The sequence below is a fragment of the Anabas testudineus genome, chromosome 6, assembly GCF_900324465.2.
Source record: "Anabas testudineus chromosome 6, fAnaTes1.2, whole genome shotgun sequence".
Classification (NCBI taxonomy): Eukaryota; Metazoa; Chordata; class Actinopteri; order Anabantiformes; family Anabantidae; genus Anabas; species Anabas testudineus.
This window is the reverse complement of record NC_046615.1, coordinates 21836219-21851638: the sequence shown is the minus strand read 5'-3', so window position 1 is coordinate 21851638 and position 15420 is coordinate 21836219. Positions and strand designations below refer to the sequence as shown.

Sequence of the window (15420 nt, the reverse complement as noted above, 5' to 3'; positions counted from 1 at the left end):
ATAGCTATAAGTCAACTGACAGAAAGTCATATACAGAAAGTATATATTACATTTATATGACAGTTTCAGCTTAAAGCTCAACATGACACATAGATTAGAGGCAGAAGAACTGAGACTGAAGATAAGACAGTTTGTTGCTGTGCAGTATTTAAATCTTCTATTTCACTTTTTATTTTTTTAATATTGCTGCTGTATCTCTGCATGCTAAGAGCTGCATGTGCATGTTGCACATTGTTTAACTGATGATGCAAAGTCATGTTAGGAACCTGCAATAAACAAGACCTGTAATGCATTCCTTCCTCTGCCTTCTTATACTAAGCACTGTATGCAAATTTCTTACGTAACCTCCACAAGCCTTTTCTGGCTTTTTGGGCTCTGTGTGTGTGGCATTCTTTCCGAGCGAGCGTATAAAGCTTGTTCATTAAAACAGACGAGCTAATTAAAATGAGTGTCGGTCAAAAGCGTCTCCCAGCTGGAATTATATTACACACGCCATAATCAATCAGGCCGAAGATTCAATTTAAAAGCAATCAGCATTTGGTGGGTTTTCTCAAATCAATGGTAATCCAATGATAATTCTGACCTCGAATGTGGCTGCTCTTTATTTTTAGTCTCAAATGTTCCTGCTCCCTCAATAGACTTATGGGAATGGGTGCCAAGCGTGTTAGGGATGCTCCAAATCTCAACCACGACTCTGCACACTACATTACCCAAGAAAATGGGCTTATGTGTTTTTTTAAAGTGCTTCTATCAAGCAACAGCACATTAGTGCGGTTAGATCAATAGTTTAACGAGTGTTTTTGACATCTGTGTATTTCTGTGAGAGGTGTAGAGCAACTGAAATTTAGAAGACATCTGTAATTCATATGAAACAGTGGTAACAGTGGTCTCATTTCTTAAAATAACACTGGCTCTATAAATGCCTTTTGCACTATTACAAAACCAAAGCAGTGTAGTAGGATAGATTAAATGAAATAAACTGGGAAGCTGGAGTTCTGCTGAGCATCTCACGGTAAAGAGACATTTTTTTAATATGGGATTTTCATACAACTGGCAGCAGCCGAAAACAAAATCAGCCATGCAAAAATAAGAGGAAGACGAGCAGATTTGCTCCATCTTGCAGACAGTCTGAAAGAGAGCCGCTCATCATATCTTTCGGTCTGTACTGGAGTTAAGAGGCGCGTCTCAACGACTCTTACTGCACACTGAACGTTCAAATCCCTATTGGGAGTTTTCCACCAAACATACACAGTCTGGTGCAGCAAATGACAAAAATAACCTCCTCTACGCTTAAGTATGCCTCCTCTGAGCGTTTACAACTGTTATGGCTGTGCTTATCTTATCCCAAACCTCATGACAACAGAGAGTCTACCTGCCATATGCCACTGAATACAGGTCATAAATCTATTAAGCGTTCAACTCTTAAAACGCAAGCATCAGATGGGCAGTTGTTCAACGGCCTTTTGTCATTACAGCTTGTTTCTTAAACTGGCAGCTGAGGACTCGAGGATTCAAGTAAGGCTTTCAGCAATAAAATGAAACATTTGAAAGCAGCTTCCCACTTGCACTGAGATAAAAGCTCTTTTGGCTGAAACGATTCAGCACTTGACCTGCTGCGTCTACATATGCTGAGATGGAAGTACAAAGATGGGAAACTTTTTGAAGCAGCAGATCTGTGCCATTTGTCTCTGCTGCCTCCTGCAGAGAAAAGTCTATGTTCTGGTTAAAAGTGTGTGAGTATTTGAGTTTGGGCTACAAGAGAGGTATCCAAGTGCAGACAGTAATGCAGTAATGAGTCACACTCATTTTAGTACAGTGTTGTATCATATAGGACGCAGAGGAGCGAAGGATTCCTGTGATAATTATACAGCACAGAGATGCTCCTGTACCTCCAGCAAAACTGATGTCATACCTCATTTCGACCCAGTAATCAAGTGAGTCAAGAGGAAGGAATGTCTAATGATGGAATAGTAGACTCTCACTTTGCGTGATCAAAACTGTTTTCATAATGCCCGTCACTGTCAAGAGGTGCAAACTGAAAATTAATGTTTGGGGTTTCAGGAAGGACAGAAGCTTTGTTCAGTGCACATCACCAGGTACAATACGTGTCTTGTTAAATAATTTTAAACTGAAGGAGCATGACGGTTAGTTGTTTGATTTGTAATAGGATGACCTTTCCCTTTGCTCCTGCGAGCAGCAGCGTAACAGGTTCTTTGAGTTACCAGTTTGTAGAAGAGGGGTTGGTTCTGATGTCGGCCAAAACATCACATAATTAGTTCACTGGTAAACGTTACCCAAGTGTCGCCAAAGGCAGTAAGAGACAGGTGATCAAGCAAGAGCAAAGGGGGGGCAGAGCTGAGAACGGTTTCTTCTGTTTAATGCATCAGTGTGAACCGCTACTAACTCCACTAAGATGCTGCCATTTTTCCCCAACCCATCAAAAAGGTGTTACTAATGCACCGTCCACTTTCCCACAGGTGCTGGTAACAGGTGGGGGTCGAGGGGAGTGGGTAAGAGGCCTCACCAGCGTGGCGGGCTGCCACAGCGGGTCGGGGGGGGATCATCTTCCGCCCAGCTGCTGATGCCCTGTTATCCCAAAGTCATTCATCACGGCTCGATGAGAGTCAGATATGCGCTGCCCCTAAACCCCCCAGCTCCCAGCATTCCTCACTTTCCCCTGTGGATCTCCACTGCTGATAGCTGTCAGGACTGCACTGATGTACCCAAATACCCACCCACCATGTAACTGCATGTATTTGCAAAGCTGGTTTGAATCCATTTTAAGACATTAAGCACATGTCACTCTTCATGTCTTTGTGTGCATCTCTCCACTTCAGACTGTGCTTTTAAAATTAGAACCACAAAGTTCAATTCCTTGTCTACAAATCATGGTTACTTTTCACTTTTGCCAACCGATTTGTAATGCATGCTACTCAGTGTTGAAGCCATTGGTTTCCAGTATTTTCTGTGTACAGTATAACAATGAGTAATAGACTGTTGAAACTTGAGTCTGTCAAGTGTCACCTGTCATAAACCTGTCACCACCTGATCATTAGGTGTATTATGCAAATGTAAGCGTCCTTAATTTTTAATGAATAGTATCAAACCTGCACAGACACAGTTGTAGCGTATGGTTTTGGTTTGCGGGCATGCTAACAACAACACAAGGCCAATAAATATTCACATGGAGAGATGTTTAAACTCGTTCATAATACAGAAGCCTGCACAGTAACACACAATGTTTTGACAAAAGCCTTCCCCCGGAGTTTTTACACACAGCTCTGGCCTCACTCCTGAATGTGCTTGTACTTTGGCAACTGATTCAGAGTATAATATATCCAAGACACTACAGAAATCCACTACCTGGCTGGTGATGTACAGTAGGTTTTGTAAAGATGAAGTCACACAGAGGCAGCAGCTCTAGTGAACTTAAAGAAGATCCATCGGGTCGACAGTTAATTTCATGTCACTATTGATCAGGTGATTCAGTTGATTGATTGGGCCAAGGTTGATGGATTGGAGGGGAGGGAGTATTGGCAAGGTAACAACTGGCTCACAGAGGCATGAGAAGGGGAGCTGCTCCTTTAGTACAATGAAACTTGGAGCAATCACTACCTGGGTAAAGTGCTGAGTTTCAGCTAGAATCTGAGGGAGTTTACATTCACATCAGATGAGCGGTAGAAAATTGCAGCTGCATTTATACATAATGCCCTAGATTTTAGAGTGAAAGAACTAAAGTAAAGTAATCAGATTTAATGCTTGTTGTCAAATCATTGCAGTTAATAACTGTGTGAAAAAATACAGACACCCAGTTGTCTGTAGCCAAGACCATTCAACTGATCGACCATCAGTATCATCTCAATGTGTTTAGGATCATTGTTCAACAAAGTGACTGTAATCAAACAAAGACTGGAGTCTGAACTTCAGCCCCACATTGTTTCATATAAACTCTACTGTAGTGGACACAACAGTCCACTGACCATTGATCCATAGTCATGTATGATGCTAAGTTGAGTGGTCAGAGGTCAGGGGACAAATGGAGGTCGTCATACTTCACTGTCATGCTCAACACTAAGACAAGGTCACAGTGGAAACGGACAACCTGGACCAGAGACCACCCAGTGACAGAGACAGGTTCTCCTGCCAACAAACCAACCGGCCTGCAACAGATAAACAGCCAAAGCCTGTAACTCCAAAAGATAAAACACACGACAGCAGATGACTGATAGAGGCTGCATGTGACCAAAAGACATCGTAAAACTGCATCAAGATGATGCTGACCTGCAGAGGCTGTATCTCCGTCCTCTGGATTGGATTTGATCTACATTGCTCTGGATACACATTAATCACCTAAATTTCCAAAATACTCTTTCAATGTACTTGGTGGTGGTCGTGGAGATAAAGTAGTAGTTGTTGGGTTTGCCATTAGAGATCATTTCAGTTTTAATGAAGAACAATATAGGAACTCTTCATTTTGCAATGATAACCTGATTACTTTGGTGATTATCTGTAAAACAAGATTTAACAATTGAGAAAAAAAACACATTTGCATTTCAATTTAAAAGACAAATGCAAAGTGGGACTTCTACAAAAGCCACCAGTGAACAGTCAGCCCAGCCCCCATGCAGCTCTTACCATATTGTAGCAGGACCTCTTGTGTGATCCAGTGAAGTGATACGGGTCTACTGTGTTGCACCTCTGCATGTACATCTTGAACATGTTGTTGATGTGCTTCAGCGACATGACGCAGACGGCTGAATTAGGAGTGGGCTCCGGAGAATTGGGCTTTCCTCGTGCAAAGGCAGCAAACAGTACATCATCACCCTCCTCTACCTTCAGGTGCTTCTGCAGTTCAACGTCACTGCCCACCTTGGTGACGTGGGCTGCCTGCAGGATGTTGAATACCTTCACATCTTCTGTGGAGCGTCGGCGTCTCTTATCAGTGCTGATGCATTCAAGAGGCATCTCCACGTAGCGGCGGATCATCAGGTCTGAAGAACACATACGAACAATGCGGGTGTGGTAAGTCTGAGAGTCTCGGCTCACCTGCTGCACGGTGAGGAAATAGGTGAAAGGTCCACTTTGGAAAGAGTAAATGTAGCGCAGGTAGTAGTTTCCACGTAGAGATGGAATCAGGTCCATGTACGAGCGGTTGGAAAAGAAAGTGAAGCCATTTTGACTCGTCTTCATCTTCCGGAGAGAAATGGTGTGGGGATGTGTCACGCTGCTCGATAAGTTTACTGATCCGGGGATTTCAGAGTTCCCAACAAAAAACTTGATGACATTACTCTCCACATTGAGCACCTGAGAGCCTGAAGGGCTGACCACAATATCAGCCTCGATAGGTTGGCCCTCGCCTTGCCGCACCTTGTCAGCGAAGCAGTAGACCTGTTCGTCTACGGTTTTCAGGCTACTGTCCTCATCCAGAACATGACGGCGGCAAACGCCATTGTCGGCTGAGCCACAGCTGTACAACCCCTTGTCGTAAATGTTCTCCACCACCAAGGCAATGTTGTGGTTGTCCACCCTGCCGCTAGTGCCCACAAGCGTCTGGCCGCAGGTCTCATTGGCAAGCAGCGGCCCCGTGTGGTACTCTGAGAGCTTCGTGAGGTTTGGTGCCAGGGCATAGATTCTATTTACAGCTCCAACGTAGATGATCCCATCTAGTGTCACCATGTTCTGTATGTGGAAGTCTGCGGTGAACGTTGGGAGCTCGTAGGTGACTGAGAGGTTGAGTTTGTTGATCTCGGAGGATTTATCACACTGGCCCTGCGCGGCGGGGCACAGGGCCCACATCAGCACGATGGCATGAAACAGGCCGAGATGCATCCTGTTCCAGAAATAAGAGACATGAGAAATTAGCTGGTAAAACATCCCTGTTGGAACACAAAGAACATTCATCACAGATAACTCTGAATAGGTGGCCTCAATTGTCTGGACTGTGAATACAAGGAAAAGGGCGCAATCTGTGCTGAATAGGGACTGCTGAAAAGAAACAAGAGGGACATCGAAATCCCTTTTTAGACTCATAAATAGAACTGTGTCAGGGTGTAAAACCAGGGTTTGCTCACTCACCACAAGCAGTGATATCAGCCTTACTGATATGACTGGATGTTTTATGGTGACACAGATTTTTGATATCAGCCTCCTAATCATCAGTGCTTCTACTTCTGAATCCACTGACCTTAGAAAAAACAGCAGTGAGACTTGGCTGAGCACTTCTGTAGTGCTCAGCTCTGCTCCCAAGTGACCGCAACGCAAGGCAAAGCAGTGAATCACCCAGAGAGCAGCTCGCTCTACAGGGCAACCATGGGCCTAAGTTTAGACAGCAAGAGCCCAGGGGATTGGAGATAAACTCAATTAAAACAAAAGAGGTGGGGGGAGAGGGCAAGAGAGACAATCCTGCAAAATGATAAATAACCCCAGCAACTAAATGGTAATCCACCGGGAGAGGGTTTGAGTCGAGGAGCAGCGAGGGAAAGGGGGAGAACACCACAGAATTTGCAAAATGTGCATTTGCATGCGTCTAGTTTGGATGTGGTTTTAACACGATTCCCAGATGTAAGCCAAAACAAGGCAATAACATCCAGCACAGTAGAAGAGTGTTTTCTATTCATACCCACAATGATGCATAAAGTCATGTGAACGCTTTGACTGAGTTATGGGTTATGTCTCACTGTTAGTAGTTTATTTATGTTTCAAATCTGAGGGAGAAAGCTCAGTTTGTCATAGAACCGCAATGATTCTGGGAGAGAGACAGAACTAACAGGTGCGTGTGGGCAAACTCCTCTAAAGTCTAGAGCAGAAAATACCACTAATAGGTCCCAAGGATATGATAGAAGAGGCTGAGGCAAGACTGTGGGAGCATAATAAGGGGATATTATGAACTCAAAGGAAAGGAGTAAAAAATGATTCCAAAGCTCTGTTGTGGAGGATACGTGATTAGGGACCTTTTCCTTTATTAGAGGGATGGTGAAGTGAGTATCGACTTGTTTTGGTTTAAAATTATGAGTAATAGGTGGCACATTATGGCGCACCTGCACCAAACACAATAAATTTACAGCACGGCTGTGTTTTCTTTTTCTTTTCTTTTTTTTTCAAAGGACAAAAGCTGCAGGGAAACAGTGAAAATGTTTTTAGTTTGAAAGGAAAGTGAGTCATGGCCAAAGGTCTCACAAAACACAAATGGGAAGTTGGTGAAATTGTGTTAGGAGCCAGCAAAAACATTTGAAAACGGGCTCTGTACGCAGAGGAGTGGGGGGTGACGAGACGGAGGAGTTCACTAACTCTGGGAACATCTCTGCGTTTTTACGCATAAAAACACTGTGCAGAATGAAAACAGAGACAAGTTCCAATGAAAATGTGAAATGATAAACTCACCTGTTAGCGCGCAACAGTTTGGTCCGTTCCTCTGGTTCAAATCATGTTCAACTGATCTCTCAAGAAACGGGACTTTCTGACTTTCTCATCAAATCCACGCTGATCGCAGTGGGTTCTTCTCTCTTCGCTTCTTAATTCTTGGGCAAAAATAACATAAAACCTCAAGAAAAAAAAGTCTTTTTTCCAGTAGTTAAACTCTATTTAGCTGCACTCAAGCTGAAACCTGCGAGACTCTGCTCTGACTGAGTGACTGCATCCAGGAGAAGCACGCTGCTGCTGCTGCTGCTGCTCCTGTCGCCGCTCTCTCACGTCTCCGTGCCGCGTAAAGCTCCGCCTTCTCTCTCCAAACTCCACTGCGCGTCCAGGTAGTGGCTGCGAAGCCCCTCGGTCTGTGGGGCTCAGGTGAGACACCCGAGGGCAGGTAGAAGAGGGGCAGAGCTGGTAACATTCAGTGAACAGTAGAGATGGTGATTATTATATTAACTACCAATTAAAACAGAAGCATCATCTGAGTTTTTGTATGATCGAAGGTTTAATATCTCTTTATAAAGAATAGTCAAGGAAGTGTTAATCCTTGCTACCAGTAACATAAACTAGAGGATTTAACCAACAAATCCAATCATTTCTATCTCTAAGGAAGTGTTTAGCCAATAAAGGTTATTTACAACACACTTTATTTTACTTTATTTTAATTATATTACTGCTTCAAAAGGTGGACAGAAGGAGACAAGGACAGGGTCAAACGTGTAGAGGAAGGTTTGTTCTGCTCCACCTGACTGTCCTCCAGCAGCCCTTTGGCTCAGTCTACTTGTTGTCAAGTTAAAACGACTCACTCAGCCTTAAATAATGAGCTAAGTTATAAAGGCTAAACCAACTGTGTGTGTGTGTGTGTGTGTGTGTGTGTGTGTGTCTCAGCCATGAATCACAGTGGGCAGCACAAAAAATTCCTTTGTCCCACTTCCTGAAAGGCAGTTGGAATGAAACCCTGGAAACCTTGATAACAGATTGTGGATGGAGAATTAATAGTTCTGGAGCTGCTGAGCAGTGACACAGTGGCAGTCGGCACTCACTTTCTGACAGTTTCACAGACACGTGAGACTTTAATGAGACTAACAGACGTGGGATGAGTGAGCTCAAGTGGGTAGATGAGTGATGTGGTGGAATTAGTGACATCTTCTAAAGTAGACATATCACTCTGTCTTTGGATCTAATACATTTGTCAGTGAGTCTTGAAGTTTCATTTCTCCTCCTCTTTTTCCAAAGTGTAAGAATACTGTGTACGTCTGCTGCTAAACGTCTGCTACGTCCATTCTTAGAGCTGAAACTGGTCGTTTCGGAAGTTCTGAAATCAGGTAGGTGTAGTGACTGATGTTGCTGCAGAACTTCTGATAAAACCTTGTTGTCTGAAACTGTTACACCGATGAGACAGAAGTTTCACAACACACACCATCACCGTCTGTGGTCCCTGTTTGTTAGAGGAACTGTGTTTTTCCTTACCCCAGGGTTTTCTGACACAGCTGCCAAGGGGTGTGTCTGACACAGGGTGTGTGTTTGTGTGTGTATCCGTGGGGTGTGTCTGTGTGGCTGCTGTGGTGGTAAACTCCACTGTGGCTCGGGCGCTTGTCTTTACGGGGACCAGCCAAAAGGAGCAAGTAGAAGGAAAAGGACGGCGCGGTGGCGACCCTCACGCTGCTGGCACGCAGAAAGCGGAAACCCCACAGTGTGACACAAAGTGCAGGAATGATCCGCATCCTGCAGCCGCAGCACCTGAAACACCACTGTTCATGTTCTATTCTCTAGTTTTGTTTTTCTGCTGAGATAAAAATGTGAAGGAGAAGAAGCGGCTGCATAGTTTAGTGTATGAGTGTGCAGAGTAAATAGTCAATTCACTCGAATGACACAAAGATTCTCCTGCAAATGAATGTTGATGTTTCACCAAAATGAGCAAATAAAGTCTAATTGTTCTTCAGTGTATTTGTGGCGTAAAGAAAAATAACACAGAGAAACGTATGTGGACATGTCTTTGGGACAACTTTGACCGTTTGGGCTGTTTCAGTGTGCAGTAATATTTTTATTAACACTCTCCTGTTTCAACATGACATGGTCCATAAAGACATGGTTTCCCTCATTTCACATGTACATACTTGACCACCCTGCACCGAGCCGTGACCTCCACGCCATCTCAAATCTTTGAGATGATCTGGAATGCTGACTATAAGCCAGGCTTAATGGACAGACATCGGTGTGGGACCTCACTAATGCTCTTTTGGCTGAACGGGGACAAATCTCCAGGTTCCAAAAGTTTGTGGAAAGCTTTCCCAGAAGAGTGGTAGCTGCAGAATCATATGTTCAACAATCGTATATGAAATAAATGTTCACATACTTTTCATCACATAACGTGTCTCCAAACCTGCACAAGAGAAACGACAACTGTCTGCATTGGTTAAATACAGTAAGTAAAGCTTTCTATCAGCTTCCTAGTTCATTATAAAAAGATAAAATACATACAAAAAAGACAAAGCATATAAGTCCCTGCTCAAAGTTTCAACAGATGAGTCTCTTTTTAAAGAGGCCACAAAGTTCCAGAGTTCAAAAGTCTTTTTGAGTTTGAAGTTGGGAGCGAGGAACAACCAACCAACCAACCCTGTTCAGAAGATCTGAGAGACCTGATGGCAACATAAGGCTGCAATAAATCTGATGCAGGCAATGAAGTAGTAGTAGTAGTAGAGTCAGTGATCCAGGCATCAGGAAACCTGCTGTAAACCTGTTACTACAGCAGCACACATCTGACTTGTTATGGTGCCACCTGCTGGAGCTCTAGTGACCTTGAGAATTGAGCGGAGTCTGAAGCCCGGACAATTTCCAAGACACTGAATAGAGTGAGGAGAGAGTAAAGTGGAGACAGTAAGTAATCACACGGGATTATCAGGGGACAGCAAGTTTACTGTTTCTGTCAACCATCCCATGCACCTAAACCTCGTGGAACAGAGGCGATTCATCACCTGCAGGGTCAATACAAACCCTGGATAACTGCTGACCAGGACAGTAAACTGATTGATGGGCCTGACCCCTCCGGCGACCTTCCCTCTTACAGTTCCTTCAGCTCACAGACAGACAGAGATAATTAGGACTGTGCAGCTTCTATCAACCAAGCTGCGTATCTTCACAGACAGGCTTCCTCAGCAGGATTTTTACCGGTCGTAACAGATAATGACGGTGGTTTGTGAAAGGTAACATGACAAGGGAGGAATTTTCAGCTGACAGTCTTGACTGTAATGTTGAGATATCGCTTCAGCATCTGCAGACAAAGACTGCTCCCAAACAGAAAGAGTGAATGGATCTAGAAACTCACTGTAGACCCAAAAATGAGCCGTTGATCCTGCAGATAGTTTTTTTTTGTTACCTTTGCAGGTAACATGGCTTTTTTTTGCAGGTGTTATCTGTTTAGCTGGATCCCACTAACACTAAGAGAACTGTATTTACTTTCTTGTTACCTCTTGGTCACGGCCTCTGCAGTCATCACACCACCCTGAGTGAGAGAGTCCATATATATATTGGAGAGACAGATCCGTGCCCCCATCTTCCATTACCTGTGTGTCAGATAGAGACACGCCTAATGAAAAAGGAAATCAAAAGATTATCATCTCATACGTTACAGGAAATGGTGACTGAAGCAGACGGGGAGGAAAAGTGTCCGTCAGTAAATCACTGCTGTGTGTTTATCTGCTCATCTGTCGAGTCATGGATGGAGTCAGCACAGCTCATATCATCAGTGAATGTTATAAACCTAATAAAGAAGGAACGGTATCAGCTCAGGAAGGAACGTGCGTTACGTTTTCTAATTTAGACCATATAGTTTTTCCATATTTTCATGGTTAGAGAAGAAAGAAAAGCTCAGTGGATTAGAGGTTATGTTTTTAAGACACCTCCATAGATTTCAGTTTTTTCTCACCATGTGAAAATGAATTAAAAATATTGTTAATGTAGTTTTTATTTTATAACATAACGAGATGTCTCCCTTCAGTTTTCTTCAGCTGCTCAAGTGAAAAAGAAAAACAGCCACGCTGTAGATTTACAAGACAAATGACTTTGCACTTTGACCCCTGTGAAATCCATTTTATTTGGCACGCCGTACATCTAATCGAATGAAATTCAAATTATAAATTATAAATATATTTATATCAGCGTAATAAAAAGAATCTGTTCCTTATTTAGCTAAATAAAAGTCTTCATGCATTCTGTTCCTGTTTCCCTGCGCTGTGTCAGTCTCGTCCTATTAAACAGTTTATGTGAAGCCTTCAAGAGCTCTTAAACTCGGCCGTCCCAGTTGTTTATGTGTGGAAGCTCTGATTAAAATAAACCGCACTCAAGTGCCAGTGAATTCACAGCACAACAGCTGCGCTTTATGTTGCATATATACAGTATTAATGCCGTTTCTGTTCTCACTGATTTTCTCCTTCTTCCTGTTTTAATGCAATTAACAATCCGGTTGGACGATTAATATTTATGAGACACTGTTATCGTGAACAAAGAGTTCACACTTTCATCATGAAGCCAGAGGATGCTGTCCTGTTGATTTGTTGGGCTGTTTTACGTTAACAAACTTCCTGCTTGTCTTTGTTCTGCAGGCTCTGAATTAACAAAAGATACATAAGTCAACTGCACACACATCTGTAGAAGAGGACAGCACATCGTTAGGTCATCATGAAGTCAGTCATCAGCAAGTCTCCAGAACAGAACGGCTTTGTTATGCAGATCAGTGCAATCTTTGTCCAAGTTGTTTTATTATTAGTGAAAAGCCCAAAATCTGACGAGTGAGGAGGTGACCTGCTTTTAGTGGAGTCATCATTTCATGTGTGTTGTGTTTAGAGTACAGTGGAGGAACTCAAGTGTTGTTGTTCCAGTGGGAAGCACAGCACCGAGAAACAAAGAGTGACACAGAACCACCTAATGAAGCTGTTCCTGATAAGATTTATTGTGGTAACTACTGCACACAGACACGGTACAAGTGACTTATAATTTGACTGACTGGCTGGAAAACCAGGTGTGCTTGAGGGGCGGTGGTAACATGTTCAGTGAGGGGCTAGTGTGGAGGATGGCAAGCTTGAGGGGATGGATCTGTGCCAGCCTTCCTCTCGCTTGATGTCATAGCATGCTTCATCGTCTTCAGTATCCACTGCTGTAACAGCTGAGAGAGCACACAGCCAAAAATGATTCAAATTGTTCTTCTGCACTTGTTGGATGAGTGATTTTGCCTTTGTGTGTGTGTGAAGTCCTGTTTTAATTATACGTCTGGTTAGAAAGGTGCATGACACAGTGAGATGCTTTGTAACAGCATTACAAATGTGGTGTTGTTATAACAAATCAATACTAATACTAATACAATAATATCATGTATTCATGTGTATTTATGCTTTAGGTTAATGCAATAAGGATAAGAGACAACTCAAACAACAGTTTTTAAGTTTAAATAAAGATTATGAGTTCAGTTCATTTCCATTACAGCTGTAGGAATGTAAACTTATCCTTCAGGCTTGTTGTGTGTGTGTGTGTGTGTGTGTGTGTGTGTGTGTGGGGGGGGGTCAAATCAGGAAAGCAGCAGCTTCCCTGAGCCTTTGTTTGTTCAAGCTAAATAAAGAGAACACGCTGGGGAACACACAGGGCAGTGTGTGCGCCGTGACCCAAGAAAGCGGCTTTGTAAGAACCCAGAGAAATGTGTTTGAGCTGCAGACTCATGCTAACAGATCTGCAAGGCCAGCAGAGGAATGAGCGGTCAGCCAGCGCCCACTGATGGTCGTGAACCATCAGCACCATGATGCACCGGGGATGTGTGGTCTGTAAAAATCCACTTCTACAAACAAGTCGAGAAAAAACTGTGGCGGAAAAATTGTCTTGCGTAATTATCTGACTTTATCTATCAAAAATAAATTCAACATATCTTTCAGTGAAGAACCTGTCCTGCCTGTGCTCTAACTCTTTACAGTCAGGGGTCAGAGGATGTTACCTAAACAAAACCCACCGAGCTGAAGCTGTGAAAGTGGAAGGTGAACGTCTCAACTCAATATAATTTGACAGCAACAAATCACACAGCGTGGCTGAGAACACTCTGTAATTGCTGCTGTGTCTGACGTGCCCTCCGTGAGAGGGAACAGCTGCTGGTGCTGCAGCAGCCCCCCAGGTGGTTAAAAGCTGCTCTGTTTATGTCACCGGGATTCTGACTTTCCACTAATGAACGGACTGACGCACACTGAGTCAGTCTGACCTGGGGAGGAGAGAAGACACCGAACATCAAGTCCACCTCATGTGTGCTGTAACATGTTACCCACCTGCTGTCTCACTCTTCTGATCTTACTTTGGGAGGTAAATGACATGTGACGACTGATTTGAAGGGATTAAATTAGTTTATAACAATCACAACAAAGAGGGAGAAACTGTCCCACTCTTATGTGACATGAGCGAGTTTGGGTGACTGCACAATGTGACCCTGTCCGTTTCCTTTAGTGGGACAGCTGAATGGTTGTTCAGGGTTTTTACTGTGCTAACGTTTAGGTTATGTCCATTTCCTGTTTCAAGGTGACACTTTCTCTTTGTGCATAAAAATATAGACTTCCAGTCAAGGAGAACTCGAATGTCCTGCACAGAATCTCTGATCTCAGTCACATCCAGCACGTTAGGGATGAACTGCATTCAATAAATATCTGTGTTGGGCCTCTCTAGCAGAGTGTCAGGTTTGGGTGTCCACAAACTTTTCACCAATTTATTTAATCTCACTTTGCACCACTAGAGGGAGGTGTCGTACTGTGCATGTTGAAGTTAGTCAAAACCAGAGGAGAGATTTCATTACAAGCCTTTATTAAACTGATACTGAGCGGAGGTAATCACAGAGTGATATTTGTATCTGTAGGTGGTTTAGAGTCTTAAACCTTTATTCTGTAAAGATATTATTATAAAAATATTATTATATATTATAATTATATATGTTTTATATTAATATTATAATATTTCTGTGCAGCAAGGCGATGTTTCCTTGTGAAAAAAATGACTCATGGAACTGAAGAGACACAAAAGTATGTGAAACACTTCACTTCCTTCTGTGTCATCCTGGTTTCCAGCTTGTTTTCTTAGTGCTTTACTATTTAGTGATGTTTTAGAGCTACAGATTCCACTTTGGAGAAGGTCTTTTCCTCTGTGCAGAAAGCCTGGTCCAAAAAGAAATGCGCTTGTTTGCTGTGGAAGACCTGCAGACTGGATTTATTTCCACATTGCATTTTTTTGTGGCTGCATGGGAACATGTCAATATGGCTCCATAAGACCAGTGGAGAGCCTGAAACCAGAGCCCATGGATTTAAAATGACATATTTAATCATTGCACCAAGTTGCAATGTTATGTGTCCAAATAGGACACAGGTATGAGGTTTTAAACTGAAACTAAAACCTAGAAGCCAGATTAAAGAATAGTCCTGTTCCTCTTCTATTGTCTCCACCGTGTCCTTGGAAAAGAATTCTTGAAGGACTAAAACAAAGAGTCATTGTCAAGCTGAGCTGACTAATTACTTGCTTTGCTTTTGGTGTAAATAAACCTGAATACAGTTAAGAGACATGAATCCAGTCTCATGAGCATTGCTCAACTTTTATTTGTTGATGGTATTTCCATGGAAACGTGGTGCCAGGCTTGGAAAATAGGGCCCATGAGCAGCTCTACGGTCCTTACACCAACTCATCAGATACTACACAGGGCCTGGGGGTGGGGGTGGGGGCACCGCTGCTGGAAATGATTTCTCAGCTACTCTTGCTATAATTCATTATGTATTTCTTTCCACAGGCAGCTTCAACTGGTTCCTGGAGTAGATGAATGAGTCGTACAATATATCTACTGTGAATCGTTACACAATTAAATCTGCTATGACTCAGTGTCACAAGTAAAACACTACAAATACTTTTATCATTTATATAATTGATATCTGACATTCGTGGAGAGGCTACTGATCCATTCATCCTGCTAATGGATCCATACTGATTAAAAAAACATGAACAACTGCA

The 15420-nt window shown here is 42.9% G+C and overlaps 1 protein-coding gene across 2 annotated transcripts in view; it reads right to left on the bottom strand.

Annotated features, from left to right (window-relative positions):
- The window catches only part of met (MET proto-oncogene, receptor tyrosine kinase), a 54041-nt gene extending 46366 nt beyond the window's left edge, over positions 1 to 7675 (bottom strand). For both annotated transcript variants that reach the window (XM_026365217.1, XM_026365218.1), the window contains exons 1-2: positions 7381 to 7675; positions 4636 to 5830 (exon numbers count right to left, since the gene is read on the bottom strand). In XM_026365217.1, coding sequence (XP_026221002.1) covers positions 4636 to 5829 — 1194 coding nt within the window. In that variant the 5' untranslated portion in view covers position 5830; positions 7381 to 7675. The remainder of the gene's footprint in view (positions 1 to 4635; positions 5831 to 7380) is intronic.
- Positions 7676 to 15420: the final 7745 nt, after the last annotated feature.